Source organism: Diadema antillarum, unplaced genomic scaffold, assembly GCF_040938485.1.
Source record: "Diadema antillarum isolate AM-2024a unplaced genomic scaffold, OU_Dant_1.0 scf00000007, whole genome shotgun sequence".
Classification (NCBI taxonomy): Eukaryota; Metazoa; Echinodermata; class Echinoidea; order Diadematoida; family Diadematidae; genus Diadema; species Diadema antillarum.
In genome coordinates, this window is record NW_027270896.1 from 1,029,014 (window position 1) to 1,043,897 (window position 14,884).

The window sequence follows — 14,884 nt, forward strand, 5'->3', positions numbered from 1 at the left end:
AAAGTCGCAACTCCTCTCTTAAAAAGAGGGGCTGTTGCTTTGGGAAAAGAAGCTATGCATACAGGCATGAACATTGTTCAGGACACCATCAACGGACAATCTTTTAAAAGCGCAACTAGAAAAAATGTGGCTCGGGCGGGAAAACACCTGGCCTCAAAGACTGTTCGAGCAGTAAAGAAAAAAATTGGGAATCAGACTGGAGGAGCGCGATTAGTAGTTGTAGGAAGAGTTAAAAGAAGGAGGCGAGGAAGGAAGCGTATCATTCGGTCTCGAAATTCTCCAGCGAAAAGAGCTCGCTTGCGCGACATCTTCGATTAATTCGGACTATTCGTTTACCAGTCTCATACACTCCTTGCTGTCTTTGCTGAACATGGCGCTTCTACACGACAAGAGCGATGTCTGCTGCAAGTCCGAATTGGATTTGTTCACGGTACCACACACTCAAATGAGCATCGTCAAAGGACCATGGGTAGAATATCACCCCGTTAGCAGCATCACCGATGAAGGGCCCATTGAATTCAACGTGTCCGGCACGTCGGAAGAATACTTGGACCTCTCTCAGACCATGCTTCAAGTGACAGTCAAAGTTACGAACAATGATAACACGGCTTTACCAGCTGATGCCCCAGTTGGTCCCGTAAACCTGTTTCTCCCATCTCTCTTTGCACAAGTTGATATCATGCTCAATGAAAAACTAGTGTCTCAGCCGTCGAATACATACCCTTACAGAGCGTACATCGAATCTCTGCTGCACTATGGAGGAGAGACCAAAGAGTCTCAACTCACTCAACAGCTATATTACAAGGACAAAGCGGGGAAAATGGATGTCGTTAACCCGCTGGCAAGCTCTGCAGAAGCTAATCCCGGTCTGGCGAAAAGACATGGATTCATCGTCGAGAGTAAATTACTTTCTCTACTTGGTCCGATTTACGCCGACATTTTTTTTCAAGAAAGACTGTTACTCCCGGGGGTTGATTTGAAAATCAAGTTAAATCGTAGCAAAGACGCATTTTGTCTTCTGTCTTCGACGGAGAATGCCCGATATAAAATTAAAATAGAATCTGCTGCCCTCTACGTTCGCAGAGTAAAGACCAGTCCTACCATCATGTTAAACCACGCCAAGGCCTTGGAGAAGACAACCGCGAAATACCCCGTCAACAAAGTAGACGTGAAGTCCTTTTCCATTCCTGCAGGAAGCATGTCGATTAATAAAGACAATCTATTTCACGGACAGTTACCAAATCGGGTGGTCGTAGGATTCGTTGACACAGACGCCTTTAACGGTACTTTTGGCAAGAACCCCTTCAACTTTAAACATTTACGCCTCAACTTCATCTCCCTCACTATTGACGGAGAAACGGTGCCGATGAGACCATTACGTCCTAGCTTTGCAGCGGGAGCTGGACAAAGTTACATTCACGCTTACAATTCACTATTCATGGGAACCAACCGACTGTTTGTAGACAAGGGAATTAACATCAATCGAGAAGAATACTGCGAAGGTTATACCCTTTTTGCATTCGACCTCACGCCCGACCTATCTGACGGATGTCACTTGAATCTCATCAAGCAAGGAAATCTGCGCTTAGAGCTACAATTCGACGTGGCCATTCCAAACACCGTCAACTGTATCGTCTACTCGGAAGGACAGGGACTGATTCAGATTGATAAAAGCAGAAACATCATCTACGATTACCAATAAAACCTCTTCCGGACAACCGACTGCCGAAATATTCTAATCGACTATGGATACATCGCAGATTCAACGTTTCTTAGAGAACGATCCTATTGTCAAGCCCTATTTCAAAGGAGTATATGCGTCAAATTGTCTACCGCGATCAATTAGTGGGGCGAAGCAGTGCTTCATCGCGAATACCGATCCTAGCGATAAACCAGGAACACACTGGGTGGCTTTCTACTTTTGCAACGGAAAAGGCGAATTCTTTGACTCTTACGGATATGAACCCTTAACTTACAGTCTTGACTTTGTAAAGTTTTTGGACAATAATGCCTCGGCATGGTCCTCTAATTCCAAACGGCTACAAGGAACTGTATCCACAGTTTGCGGACAATATTGTATCTATTACGTGACGAAACGAGTAGGGGGTCAAACAACTCGAAGTGTATTAAATGTGTTTGGCAAGGATTATACGAGAAATGATAAGAGAGTGAATGATTGGTTTAATCGACGTTCTGATGTTTCCCATCGTGTTCATGATACATCTTTTACTCTATTACAAATCGCACGTAGCTTCGATAGTTTGTAAGAAGATATTGTAATAGCGTGTATAACGTAGTGTAAACTTCTCTCTTGATGTGGATTGCTAGATATCTAACAGTATTTAACTTAGTAGTAATTTGTATATATCGTATGTGCAAGCCTGTACTATTACCTTTTTTCTCTCACTCACTCTCTCTCTCTCTCTCACTCCCTCACTCTCTCTCTCTCTTTTATTATATATATATATATATATATATATATATATATATATATCATATAACTCCAAATCATGAATATATGTTCTTTCATGTCTGGGAAAGCTAGTTTGAAAATAAGAGAATTAAGTTTGTACCTTTATGTTGAAACGTTGAGTGATTGTGACAGTTTGTTACCAATGGAATATATTATCATTTACAATTCATAGACCATAATTACTTAGGTTAGCGTACCTAGCGTAACAACCGCTTGAATACTTTGTAAAATTAGGTAACCTATATATATATATATATATATATATATATTAGATTAAACTTGGGCTGGGTTTCGTTCTTCATAGTAATACACATATAACACATATCACACAGGACAAAACAAAAATAAGATGTAACGAGTGCGTTTTGTATCGTAAGAATATTGTACGTGGTACCCGTTTTATTTTCTCCAATAAAACAACAGACTATAAATATGTAAATAAATTTCTCCTTGTTGTACTTGTTTTTCTTTGCTTCCTTCTACATTTTGTGATTGTGAGAAAAAAATCATTACACCGTGCAACGAACAAACTATATACATTTCCACTGGATACGTAAAGAACTATTCCTCATATAAAAAATACGATTACATTATTCAATTATGTTTCGATGTTCAAGCATGGCTTAAATCATACATGGTGATGAAAGAATAATTAACAACTTATAAACCATTGAGGTGATGTAGTCATCAATCTGCAGAATCTGCGTGAGACATTTTACAGTGTATTTCCGTTTCGTCAAAGTTATTAATTCTAGGTAAACAGACATTAAAAAAAAGAAATTTGCATGCGTTACATGCACAGATTTAAAACAGCGAAATGACGAAATGACGAAATGACGAAATGACGAAATGACGAAATGACAAAATGACGAATCGACGAAACGTCGAAGTGGTGGATATATGTACAATATGACGGTCTTTATGGAATTAACTACGAATAATAATAAAAACAACTACTTTCACCACTGAATGTAATAATGCATAAACCAGGCAGGATTTGACTATTTACATCGTTTCATGAAGTAAGACATATTATGTACAACTACGCCAGGAGATAAAATGTATGACACATTCGGTAAACACCACAGATAAAATCAAACGTCACGCGAACTTATATTTACAATATTTACATAGCAACTAGTCGAAATGTTCAGACGATGAAATGTTGAAGTGGAGAAACGTTAAGATAGTATAGTCAATCGCTATATCATGCGGACAAATTCAAAAGAACAGCTAGCATCAAAATTTCAAATACATTCAAACAGAATATTATGTATGTATACACTCCTTCACATCTGAACATAGACCGTACAATCTTATATACACATTGCGGGTCACCTGATGAAATAATTGGTTGGGGATATGTAACGATGTTAACGTTAATACAATCAAAAAATCATCATTCGTAAAATATAATGATACATATTAAGTATGTAAATGCTTGTGTACACACTTTCATATCACCCCATACGCAACATCGATGGCGTACTTCAACACCCACCTAGATCAACACGCAGATCATAATGGTAAGGGCTACTATTTAAAATTGTACATAACTGTTTGAAATAGAAGAGTAGTAAATTAACATACAATAAAATCATTACACGAATTAACGAGAACAGCTCGGGTTAACGAGGATTGTGGTCATACCGTTTAAGCCGTATTTTAAAAAGATTGCCACTTTGGGGTTTGAGAACCATTAGCATCACTAGCTCTTGTACGCCTTGTACGTGTATAACTTTTAGTTGTAGTAGGGGTTGTGTACATTTTGGGGTCTGGAGAATCTAAACGACGATGAATCGGGGTCTCCAAATCTTTCCCCCTCTTAACACGTTGAAGTTGGTCACGTCGGCTGAGATTGGTCAACGCAGTCTCTGGAATGTTCAAACGAGCCAGCGCACGAATAAAATGTTCACTACCAGTAGGAATATAACCACTTCGCTCTCTGAAAATGTCGTACATTAAGTCGCAAATGTTACTGCCAGGCACACTTTCCCCGCTCACAATCAGCTCCCCTTTGTCCGTCCATCCCACATCGTCGCACCTTTTCATCTTTTCCAGCAACTGCGAAGCTCTTTTCACAAAATTCTTAGGCACGTGCTGCAAGATGTCACGCTCCACTGCGTCCTCAGATTTTGGCGCGCCCCTCTGTCCATGAGTTACTAGATGCGTGCTGTCATTGTCTCTTGAGCTGTCGCTAACGACTTCAATAGACAATGGCTTCTTAACGCTGTCCGTCGCTTTCAAAAACCGCTGTAAGTATTGCGAATACAACAACGCCTTGTCATACTCTGGTAGATCGGGCCTGTCCAACACCGAACGAATCTGATCGTCCAATTCGTTGATTCGCTGCTCTGTAGGTGTTGAAGATTGACTTTTGAGAGAATGAAGCATAGTTTGTGGCACAAGCACCATCTTGCGCGCATTCTCCATTATCAACGCGGTACCTCTATACAGCGTCTACTTTGCCGATGCAAAGAGGTTAGAAGCGAGAGTTCCGAGTACAGGCGTGATCAACCTGGCAATGAGACCAATGAATCCTCCGCGTTGGTTTAAGATTCGTTTTCTCTCTGCCAGAGATGTACGACGATCCGCTAATTTACGGAGTTTTCGCTTGTGCTTAGTCAAAGTTTTCTTGTGGGATTGCGACAGCTTGACATTACCGCAGATCACGTTCAAAACACATTCACAGATGGCGTCAATGAAGTTCTTGTTAGCTGTCTTGATGAGAAGTTTCCGTTGATCAGGAGAGCAGTGTGCGAGGGTCTTGAGCAGGACTGCGTGGGTCTTCACTCGGCGCGACATTTTTAACTAATAAATGACTTAATACACGAACGCGACAATTTATATCTTAGGAACATATACATATTGAACTTCACCGGGAAATATTTTCGTTCTGAGACGAAATTCTTCCGGCGTGTCTGGTTTAAGGTCTACGAATAAATAACCCCATTTATCGGCTGTGGCGTCCATAAATGCCTCTTGAAAAAACTTTGTTTTCGAGGGATACATCTGTTTAGCTAAACAAGCAATTTGTTGTTTGTCTCTACAATTTTTGAATAAAGCGTAGTACTGCGTGTTTAATGAAATAGTCCTAGACTCCTTTCCACGATGAAAGAGATTTTGAGTGATATAAATAACGCTCGCGTTTCTATGATGACAACCTTTAGTAAACAAGGCGGCTACTCTCTTGTCATCACCAGCCACATCCATTAAATCATCGATGACAAATAACACTGGTCGGGAGGGGTCGGTCAAATCATTGAAATCTGCTGGTAAATTTTCATGAAATTCAATATTCGGAAAGGATCGTGTCATTGTCGCGTAACACGGTTGATACTCCCCGTAAAACCATATAATTTTGCGAGGAGGTTGATCGATCATTTCCGAGGCATTTTTCAGTAATCTTTTCACGAATTCGGTTTTCCCTGAAAAACTCGGTCCGACCACCATACATGAAAAACTATGTTTGAGTCGGGCATCCATTGTAATTAACGGCATCAAATAGTACAAATATAGCTATATGAATAACACAATAAGATATTAAGTTCTGTAAATGAAATTAGAGCAAATGTCAAACGAAGTAAGTGAACGGAATACTCTATCATACGTGAGATGTGGGTTCAGTTAAGTTTCTTAAAAGAATAAGACGACGATATGAAGCAAACTGTTAAAACTACGCGGTATATTCAAGAGCAACATAACGGTATAATGCGCTGCAATCAAGCGCCCGCGAAAGAACTGACATCGGGGATAACGTCAGTTTTATTTAAGGAAAAATCAAACCCATCCGTTCCATTTGACAAATGGGCATCTCTAGTGAGCAAAGACTCGAGATAAAACAATAGAAAGAAGAGAAATACAAAAAGCGCCAAACAAAATACATTTGTACCAGCATTGGTACTTTTCAGTACATTTCTGAGCACTGTGGACATATATGATGCGCGCGACTTATCCATGATTTCCTAGCAACGACAATGCCAGCGGTAGGTACAGAGCTGATGAGAAAGTACCACCTTCTGCGACAATGTATAAACAGCGAATGATTGGCAATTAGACACATTGAGGTCTTTATAAGCGAGGAATGTCCGCGTGTCCATAAGGCAGTGTCGTGCCACCTGGTAATCTAACTCGTTTCGTGAAGACTACCCTGTAGTCTTTTTTTCTCTCGGAAGTGTACACGGACTTGCTTTTTACGTCTCTGAGAATTCTATTTTCCACAATAGTCTTCAGACATCCCGGTTCACCTTGTATCAATTCGCGCATAGAGTCATGGTTTATAACGAGGGAGTTTGCCTCGTTCAAGGTAAATCCACGCACCTTACACACGGTGTTGCCTTTGTTGGTGCGATAACTATAGTTCTTAGGACCACCGCAAAGCCAGGTTTGAATGAACTCGCCTTCACCAAGTTCATCCGTCAAGTCACCAACGAAATCGCCGGTTTTGGGGTCGTGATGTTGTACTGTTGGGTCTGTTCTAAAGACTACACTATCAGTGTCGTAATACAAGACCCTATCGTTCAGCCTCTGCAAGACAGAATACAATTTCAGTCGCGCCAATGCCGTCGTGAAACTGGCTATTATGATATTTGTGTTGACGTTGTGGTCCACGAAGCCTTCGGCTTGATTGAAATGAATTTCTACCATGTCGTCGTTTAGAACGAGAATGTCTTGTAATTCGATAGTGCGATCCTTTAAGAAATCTAACAACTCAGCGCTGGTTTTGACAAAGCGCGTTTGTTTCAGATTTGGTCTCTCAGCAAATTTCCCCCACAGCACATTAACAATGCCCTTGGCAATGGCGCGTAAACCGGGGTTTTTCGCGATGTTTTTAGAGTCTAATTGAATTCCCTCATGGGCCAAATAATCTCGAATGTATTTTTCACGTTCTTCTTCAGTACTGGCATGGGCGGGGTAGCCTGAGGCTTCCTGCTTTATTTTCATAAAGCTGTCTATATACTGCGCAAACAGTCCTCCCGTTCTTGTTTTGGGATCGTACACTGTATACCTGTCAAAGTGCCATACTTCGATCATTCGGAGTTGCGTATACCCCATCTCTACAGCTTTTTTCAGTTCCTCCGATACCCACACGCCTTCTAACTCACGCTCCCTATCTGCGTGCTTGCAGGGCCCCTGATTCAAGGTGTCTGCACAGGTCCTGCATAGAGGGAAAGTAAGTTTACCCCCTGAGCGATGGGGGAGCACTGGATGAAACAGACGTCTAGGAGGTAATATTTTACATTTGACGAGTCCAAAAATTCGAGACAGTGAAGGGAAGTTAGAATAGATAATTCTGGGATGGCCGACAGGATATTTGCCGAACTTATTGATAAAGGGATAAAGACTGGTGAAATCATAGTAAAGGATTTTTTCTTCGGGCTTCGCCTCGTAGAAGAGCGAACACCCTCCAGTTCTCCCGCCATAGAACGAGTCACGTGGATTTAATTGTTGATTAAAAGCCATTTGAAGGTGTGCAATGTGTGGATGTACATCAGCCATTTGGCGCAATTGTTTCCATTCGCATTCCCAAATATAGTGTACAATATATCCATTCTCTTTGAGCGCATCAAGACGTTTCATGGATTCATTAAACAGTACACCCATTGCTTTGCCTAGCTTTGGGTTTTCGACACTGGGACCGTAACATTCGCGACACCCGTGATAAAAGCACCCGAGAAACTCCCAAACATGTTTTTCATCATCTTTTTCGGCATAGCCATCTACGAAACGTCCGTGTGCTTTTCTTTCCCCACCATTGAAACTATGTCGGATGTGAAATCCTGAAAGCTGTGCCTCAAAATGAAGCCACTCTCCGGCTAAGGAGGACTGTCTTTTCCCCTTTCCATACCCTTCCTGGGGAATGAGCGCGATTGTCTTGGGCTTAAGGTAGTTCGTTCGAAACAAAAGATTGCACGCGCTGGGAAGCGTCAGACAGCGCATGAATGGATCTATTCCTTCGGGATTAGCCTCTGTTGCGCTCACACTTTTGAAGTGTCTTCTAAATATCTTGCAGCTTTGGTGCAAGATATTGACATCACTCTCGCAGTAGGCTTTTATTTCCTCCTGAAAGTTAAAGACATAATTGGCTAGCGCGAGCTCATCGTACCAAGCATTAAACTGTTCTCGGTCTGCTTTCATCATGGAATCCACGCCATAGAAACGTTTGTCTGGCAGTGGTCCTACATAATTGGCATTATCGGGAGTGTTGAAAAAATGGGGAAAATAACCTTTCTTCATTTCCTGCAAGCCAAATGTTTTGGGCAGTTTTGCCAACCGCATCTGAAAGAAATTTAAAGAGTCTTTAACCTTAATTTTTGGCTCCCGTGTTTCGAGACTTATGATCTGAGCACCATTCATCACTACGTGGGGTTCGATCCCTTGTTCTATTAGTTTGTTTAGTAAGAAATACGAATCATACGCCTTTGAGTTATGTGCGATTGTTACCGAGTTATGATTTTCCATAGAAAACAACCAGTTTGTGAAAAGATCAAGGGTATTCGCTCCCTGAAATGTTATGGCACGGTCTTCGGGAGGGCCGCATCGTTCGCAGCAGGTGTCTGCCGACATTTCCCTATCCATGCAATTCGTGCATTCCCATGTTGCGTGCACGTAATTTGGTATGTGTAAGCCTGTCTCTTGAGTACACTCAAAATCAAAGAATATATACTTGGTAGGAGATTTCTTAGCTTTTCTGTCTTGGGACTGTGAGTCACTTTCAGAACTTTCACACTTTTGATCTTGTTGAGAAGGGTTTGATTCACTTTTCTTGACGTTTTTTGAGTGGAAGGGACTCTCTTTCGTCACTTGCATGTAGCAATCGTGATACCTTCCGTCGACCACAAGCTTACAAACATTGCATTTCATTTCGTTGCAATTGTGTTTCTTGGAATCGCCATCAACAAGATCCGTGTCAAAGACCTTGTTGCATTTGTTACATTTGAAATTCCTCTGACAAGCTGTTTTACCGTTGAATAATTTCACAGTATGTGCTCGGAAGCATTTCACGGTTAGAAACGTCATGTTACATTTCTCGCATACTAGCGTGCGATCGGTTTCACCAAAGCTATCGCGATCACAATCGGTCGATTGACAATCGCGACACATGTGGCAACACTCGTGATATCTGGGATCGCGATATGTTTCGTGACATTCGTCGCAAACAAATTTGGAGCACAGGAACGCCGATGGATTGGCAACCACGTCGTAATGACGGTCTGACAGATAGAGATAAATGGTATCAGAAGCTCTGTACGTCGCTTTCCAAAGTTATGCGATGATGTCATACTTTTTAATATTTCTGTTGTCATTATGTATTTCTCCATTTTGTATACATTACCCTGTGATTGTGCAAGGATCGGTCAGAGAGCATGTCCGAACTCGTCACGGGCTCGAGTCCCATTTTTATGTATTTCTTTATTTTATAAGTTCTTTTGTCTTTGATTGCGCAAGCGGCGGTCAGAGTGCACGTCCGAACTCGTCACGGGCTCGAGTCCCATTTTTATGTATTTCTTTGTTTTTCCAGTCTTTTGTCTTTAAGTCCCCGAGCGTTGGTCAGTGGACACGCCCTGACTTTTGTCTTCGATTGCGCAAGCATTGCGCAAGCGTCGGTCAGAGGACACGCCCCCATTTTTATGTATTTCTTTGTTTTTTAAAGTTCTTTTGTTTTCGATCGGGCGAGCGTCGGTCAGAGGACAGGTCCGAACTTGTCGGAGTGACGTCATCAAACAAACAAATGTCATGAATACGATTGCAATCGTCATTATGACCATTTCGACCATTGCCTTCGAAAATATCTCTCGATGTGAGAACAAAAGAATATGATGAAACAATGATGCGGATTCTTAAAACAATAGCATATTTTTCATAATTCATTCTTCATATTTCATATCGATCCATAAATATTCATATTTCATAATCATCATTCATCGTTCATATCTATAATTCATATCTCATGAATATTCATCTTTCATTTTTCATATTTCATACATTCTTTTGTTCTTTCCTATTTCTATTGTTATGCAAATATCCATAATTCATATCTATTATCATAATTCATCGCTTTATCATAATTCATATCGTAATCCATCTTTTTATCATAAATCATATCATAATCCATATTTTTATCATAAATCATATCATAATCCATCTTTTTATCATAAATCATATCATAATCCATATTTCATAATTCATAATTCTTTTGTCTTTTCATATTTCTTTTGTTCTAGAACAATAGAAATATGAATCATATTTTTATGACGCTATACGTACACCTATACTACTGACCCTTCCCTTTGTCATCGTCAGAATATTCTGTCTTTTTTTCTTTTTTTTTTATCAAGCGTATACTAGTAGATTCTTATGCGCCTGCGGCGAATGATAATAAAGTCATCGCGAAAGAGAGCTCCGAAAATAAACTACCTCAAAACCACTTGTTAGTAACCATAGTAATTACACCGTTTGAACTAGCAGTAATTCCGCATTAAGAATTAAAGTAGATGAATCTAAGCTTGCTTGTCTGGTATGTAGATCATGACGTCATAAACGCGACGTTTTGATTGTTTGCGTGTGGACATTGAATGAGCATAATGAGATTGCATTTGTTTTTCCTTTTTTTTTTCTACTTCTCCACATTGCTTCTAGCAGCTGCAACTCGTGAAGAGTTAATTTTCTTCAAAAGGTTGCTTCAAATTGAATTAATGGAAATCGGTATGAAGATTATGATACGAACTCGATCGGTGAGCAGAATGGCCCGTAAGCAAATTTGACATTCGTTTTTCTGGGCAAAGTGTGGACCCTTTAATCATCCGCATAAGCGTGGATGTAAGGATTAGATGCAAGTGCTATAGCAACAGCAAATCGACCATGGCTATAAATTGCCAGAGTGAAACAAAATCTGCATAATTGAAGAGCTTGCTTCCAAAAGGCGCCAAATCCATCACTTTTCAATGGATTTAGCTCCTTTTGGAAGCAAGCTCTTCATATATCTTCAGAGAAACATATCATTGAAACGAAATGTAAGAATGAATGTCAACACAAAACAACAACAACCAAAAAAAAGAGAAATTCATTGAAGAAAATATTTAGGGTTTTTCAAGAGTTTGTTCATTACTGGAATGAAATGGTGCCCTTCTATCCCATATAATAAAATCAACTTCAAACGTACATTGTAAAAAGGCTGCACTTTACAATATTATTACAATATTAGTAGAACACATTAGTGAAAGTTTGGGGAAAATCCGACAATCCGTTCAAAAGTGATGAATTTTAAAGTATCTCTGCAATCACTGCTGGAGGAGAAGACTACTACAGTGTATGATGTCACATGCGTACAACAATATAATGAAAATAAAAAGAGAATTTCACAAAACTTGACTTTTTGAATAAGGTGCACATTTCTTCGACATGTTACTGACTTATGTTAGGGGTAATATTACTTCCCCTGACTTCTGAAAGAGAGAAGTCGAGTGTTCTTTTATTATGTGAGAAAAGTGAGAATATCTTGAATTTTCTTTATACTTTCTTCATGTAGTTGTACTCATATGACATCACAAGCTATAGTAGTCTTCTCATCCAGCCGTGACTGAGCAGAAATTTCAAAAATTCTTAACTTTTGAACGGATTGTCCGATTTTCCTCAAACTCACATTGATGTGTCCTACTAACATCGCTGCATTCACTCAACCCACATGTCTATGAAGGTGAACTTGTCCTTTAACATGATACACCCTCAAAGATAAATTCAGTTCTAGGCAAACTTCCCTTTCGTATAGGCAGTGTGTAGATTTGCATGTGGAAAGTAAAAAATAGATTGAAACGTGTATACCACCCAAATAGTACCAATGATGATTATGATAAAAAGAAGAAATATGTTACATGTATTTGAAATTCAGATTTTGTTCTGACGTTTTAATTTATGATTTAAAGTACCTTATAAGTGAAAAAAAATAATCCATGAATACTTTGCTGCGGCTGCACCCTATACAGATTTGAACGGAATTTTAGAGTACCGAAGTGTGATGCCAAAACTGGTTAGTTGTAGATGGAATATTGTATTTTGAAGGAGAATTGTATTTGTAATATATGTATATGTAATAAGGCTCAATTTTTTTGGTAGATTGTTTAGTGTGAATGATTATTATTTCACATTGTTTTGTTTTGTTTGTATATTCACATCAAGAACACGCAATTCAGCCTCTGGGCTGCTATGTATTTTCCTTTTGATGAAATAAACCAATATCTATCTATCTATCTATCCATCCATCCATCTATCTATCTATCTATCTATCTATCTATCTATCTATCTATCTATCTATATATCTATCGCTCTATCTATGTATCCATCTATCTAACCATTCATCGCCATAGAAATTGGTTCCAAACAACCTCACCTGGCATGAGTGTTAATGCTCGCACATAGTTCCAACCCATGCTATATATAACAAAAGACTGTGACATCATCACTTCGGTACTCCTGAGGGACTCACAGTGTAAAGCCCCCGTTCCACTATCACGATCTGGATCCCGATCTGTCCCGATCTAGCAGATCGGGAGAGAGCGGCAAAAGCGTACGGGGATCGGAAGCATCGTAGCAGCAGCGTGTGGAGGTCGGGGTTGGAGCGGGCATTTTTTCAGATCGGGAAGAAATTTTGAACCTGTTCAAAATTTCTTCCCGATCTCCCCGATCAAAATTGACCTATTTTTAATCGTACGGCAAGCGGGGAGAACGTAGTGACAGCGTAAACGCAGCGGGATGAGCGTAACAAGGTCTTTTTGAGCGTAGTAACATCGGCACAAGAACGGAAAGAAAACTTACACAAAAATGTGTGCCAGAAGAAGATCAAGGAGATCGAGAGGCAGAAGTGTTGAGGAGGAGGGGGGCATTGTCGCTGCACCTGTCAGGGCAGAACATGAAGAAGATGGAGCTCAAATTTTCGAAGAAGGAGAAGAGATGAAGAAAAGGAAGAGAAGAAAGCAGCAAAGCAGCTACCCAAAAGGCGAAGAAAGAGAGACTGCATGTGATGCTTAAAGAGGAGGAAGAGGATATAGCAGAAATTTGAAGAATATGAAATCATCTACAACTGGAGGAAGATGGACTATAAAAGCAAGGACATCAAGAAAAAGCCTTGGAAAATCAGCACGTCTTTGTTTATAACAATGCATAGCTGTAAAAGAACCGTGAGTATAGGAGCCTCTTCGAGGTCCACAGTATAATTCTTCGGTTCTGCGTGCTAGTAAGTTGACTGACTGCAGATCGACAGTCGAATCGGGGTACATCGGGGCACATCGGGCACTTTTCAGCTCTCTGAACGGGGTGTCAGCGTGATAAGATCGTATAGATCGTTCAGAGAGTAGATACAGCGTGCATCGATCGGATAACATCGGCAACATCGCACAGACAGCGTAGTTACATCGTTCTAAAGCGTAGCTGCAGCGGCAGAGATCGTAATGCCTCATTCCCGATCATCGTAGTAAGAGTGTAGAAAGCACGTGGTAGTCGTAACTGCAGCGTACTTAGAGCGTTCAAACATCGTACTGTGTCTAGATCGGCTCAGGTTTTACCCGATCCTTTCCGATCTGAGAATATTGTCAAATCGTAGCGAGAACGGCATAGTGGAACAGGGGCTTTAGGGGGGGGGGGTGGTTCCACCTCCATGGTATGAGGTCCATTAGTGCACCCACTGCGACGCAGAGTTAGCCTCATCCTTCTCTCATTTATGTGGAGGCGGTGAATATTATGTTTAAGAAGATGACCCAAACGAGCTTTCTAACTGGCCAGTCTGCGAGGTGAGTTTTGATTACAGATCGCTATTCCGAAAGTTTGTTAATTCGAATATGAAATAAGGCTCGTTGTTCTGAAGGTTCGCTCATCTGAAGGTTGGTTCATCCGATAATGAAATAAGGCCCTTTATTTCGAAGGTTCGTTAATCCGACAATTAGATTCGCAATTCTGAAAGTTTGTTATTATAGTATGCGCCGTCTTTACATTTTTAGATTAAGGAACCATATTCATTTTGGGGTTAACGAACCTTTGGAAAAGCGAACCTACCGAATAACGCACCGTATTTCACTTTCCGATTAACGAATCTTCGGAATAACGAACATCAAACTATCTGTAGAACCCAATTGAGAGGGCGGTTGGAAAGACATCGTTAAACGCCTTTGTGCTACACGAGTGGCTGGCGAGATGGCGGTGAACAGTGATCTTGGAGGGAGTGAGGTACATGGCGTATGCTTTGCATCTTTCTGTCTCTTCCGCCTTCTGCCTCTCTTCCCACATCTGTCGCTGACTACAAAATTGTCATGTTAATCTTGGCTGATGGATGACCATATGCACAGGAACGGCTAGCAAATCTCTTCGTTCTTGTCGGATTAGAATTGCATGGGTATGCATTTGGAAGACGAAAGCGGACGA

General features: G+C 40.6%; 1 protein-coding gene across 1 annotated transcript; it reads left to right on the plus strand.

Moving 5' to 3' along the window:
- Positions 1 to 370: 370 nt before the first annotated feature.
- LOC139716422 (uncharacterized protein F54H12.2-like) lies at positions 371 to 1,702 on the plus strand. Its single transcript, XM_071627971.1, has one exon. It carries the CDS (start codon positions 371 to 373, stop codon positions 1,700 to 1,702), a length of 1,332 nt encoding a protein of 443 aa, XP_071484072.1.
- The last annotated feature ends 13,182 nt before the right edge of the window (positions 1,703 to 14,884 follow it).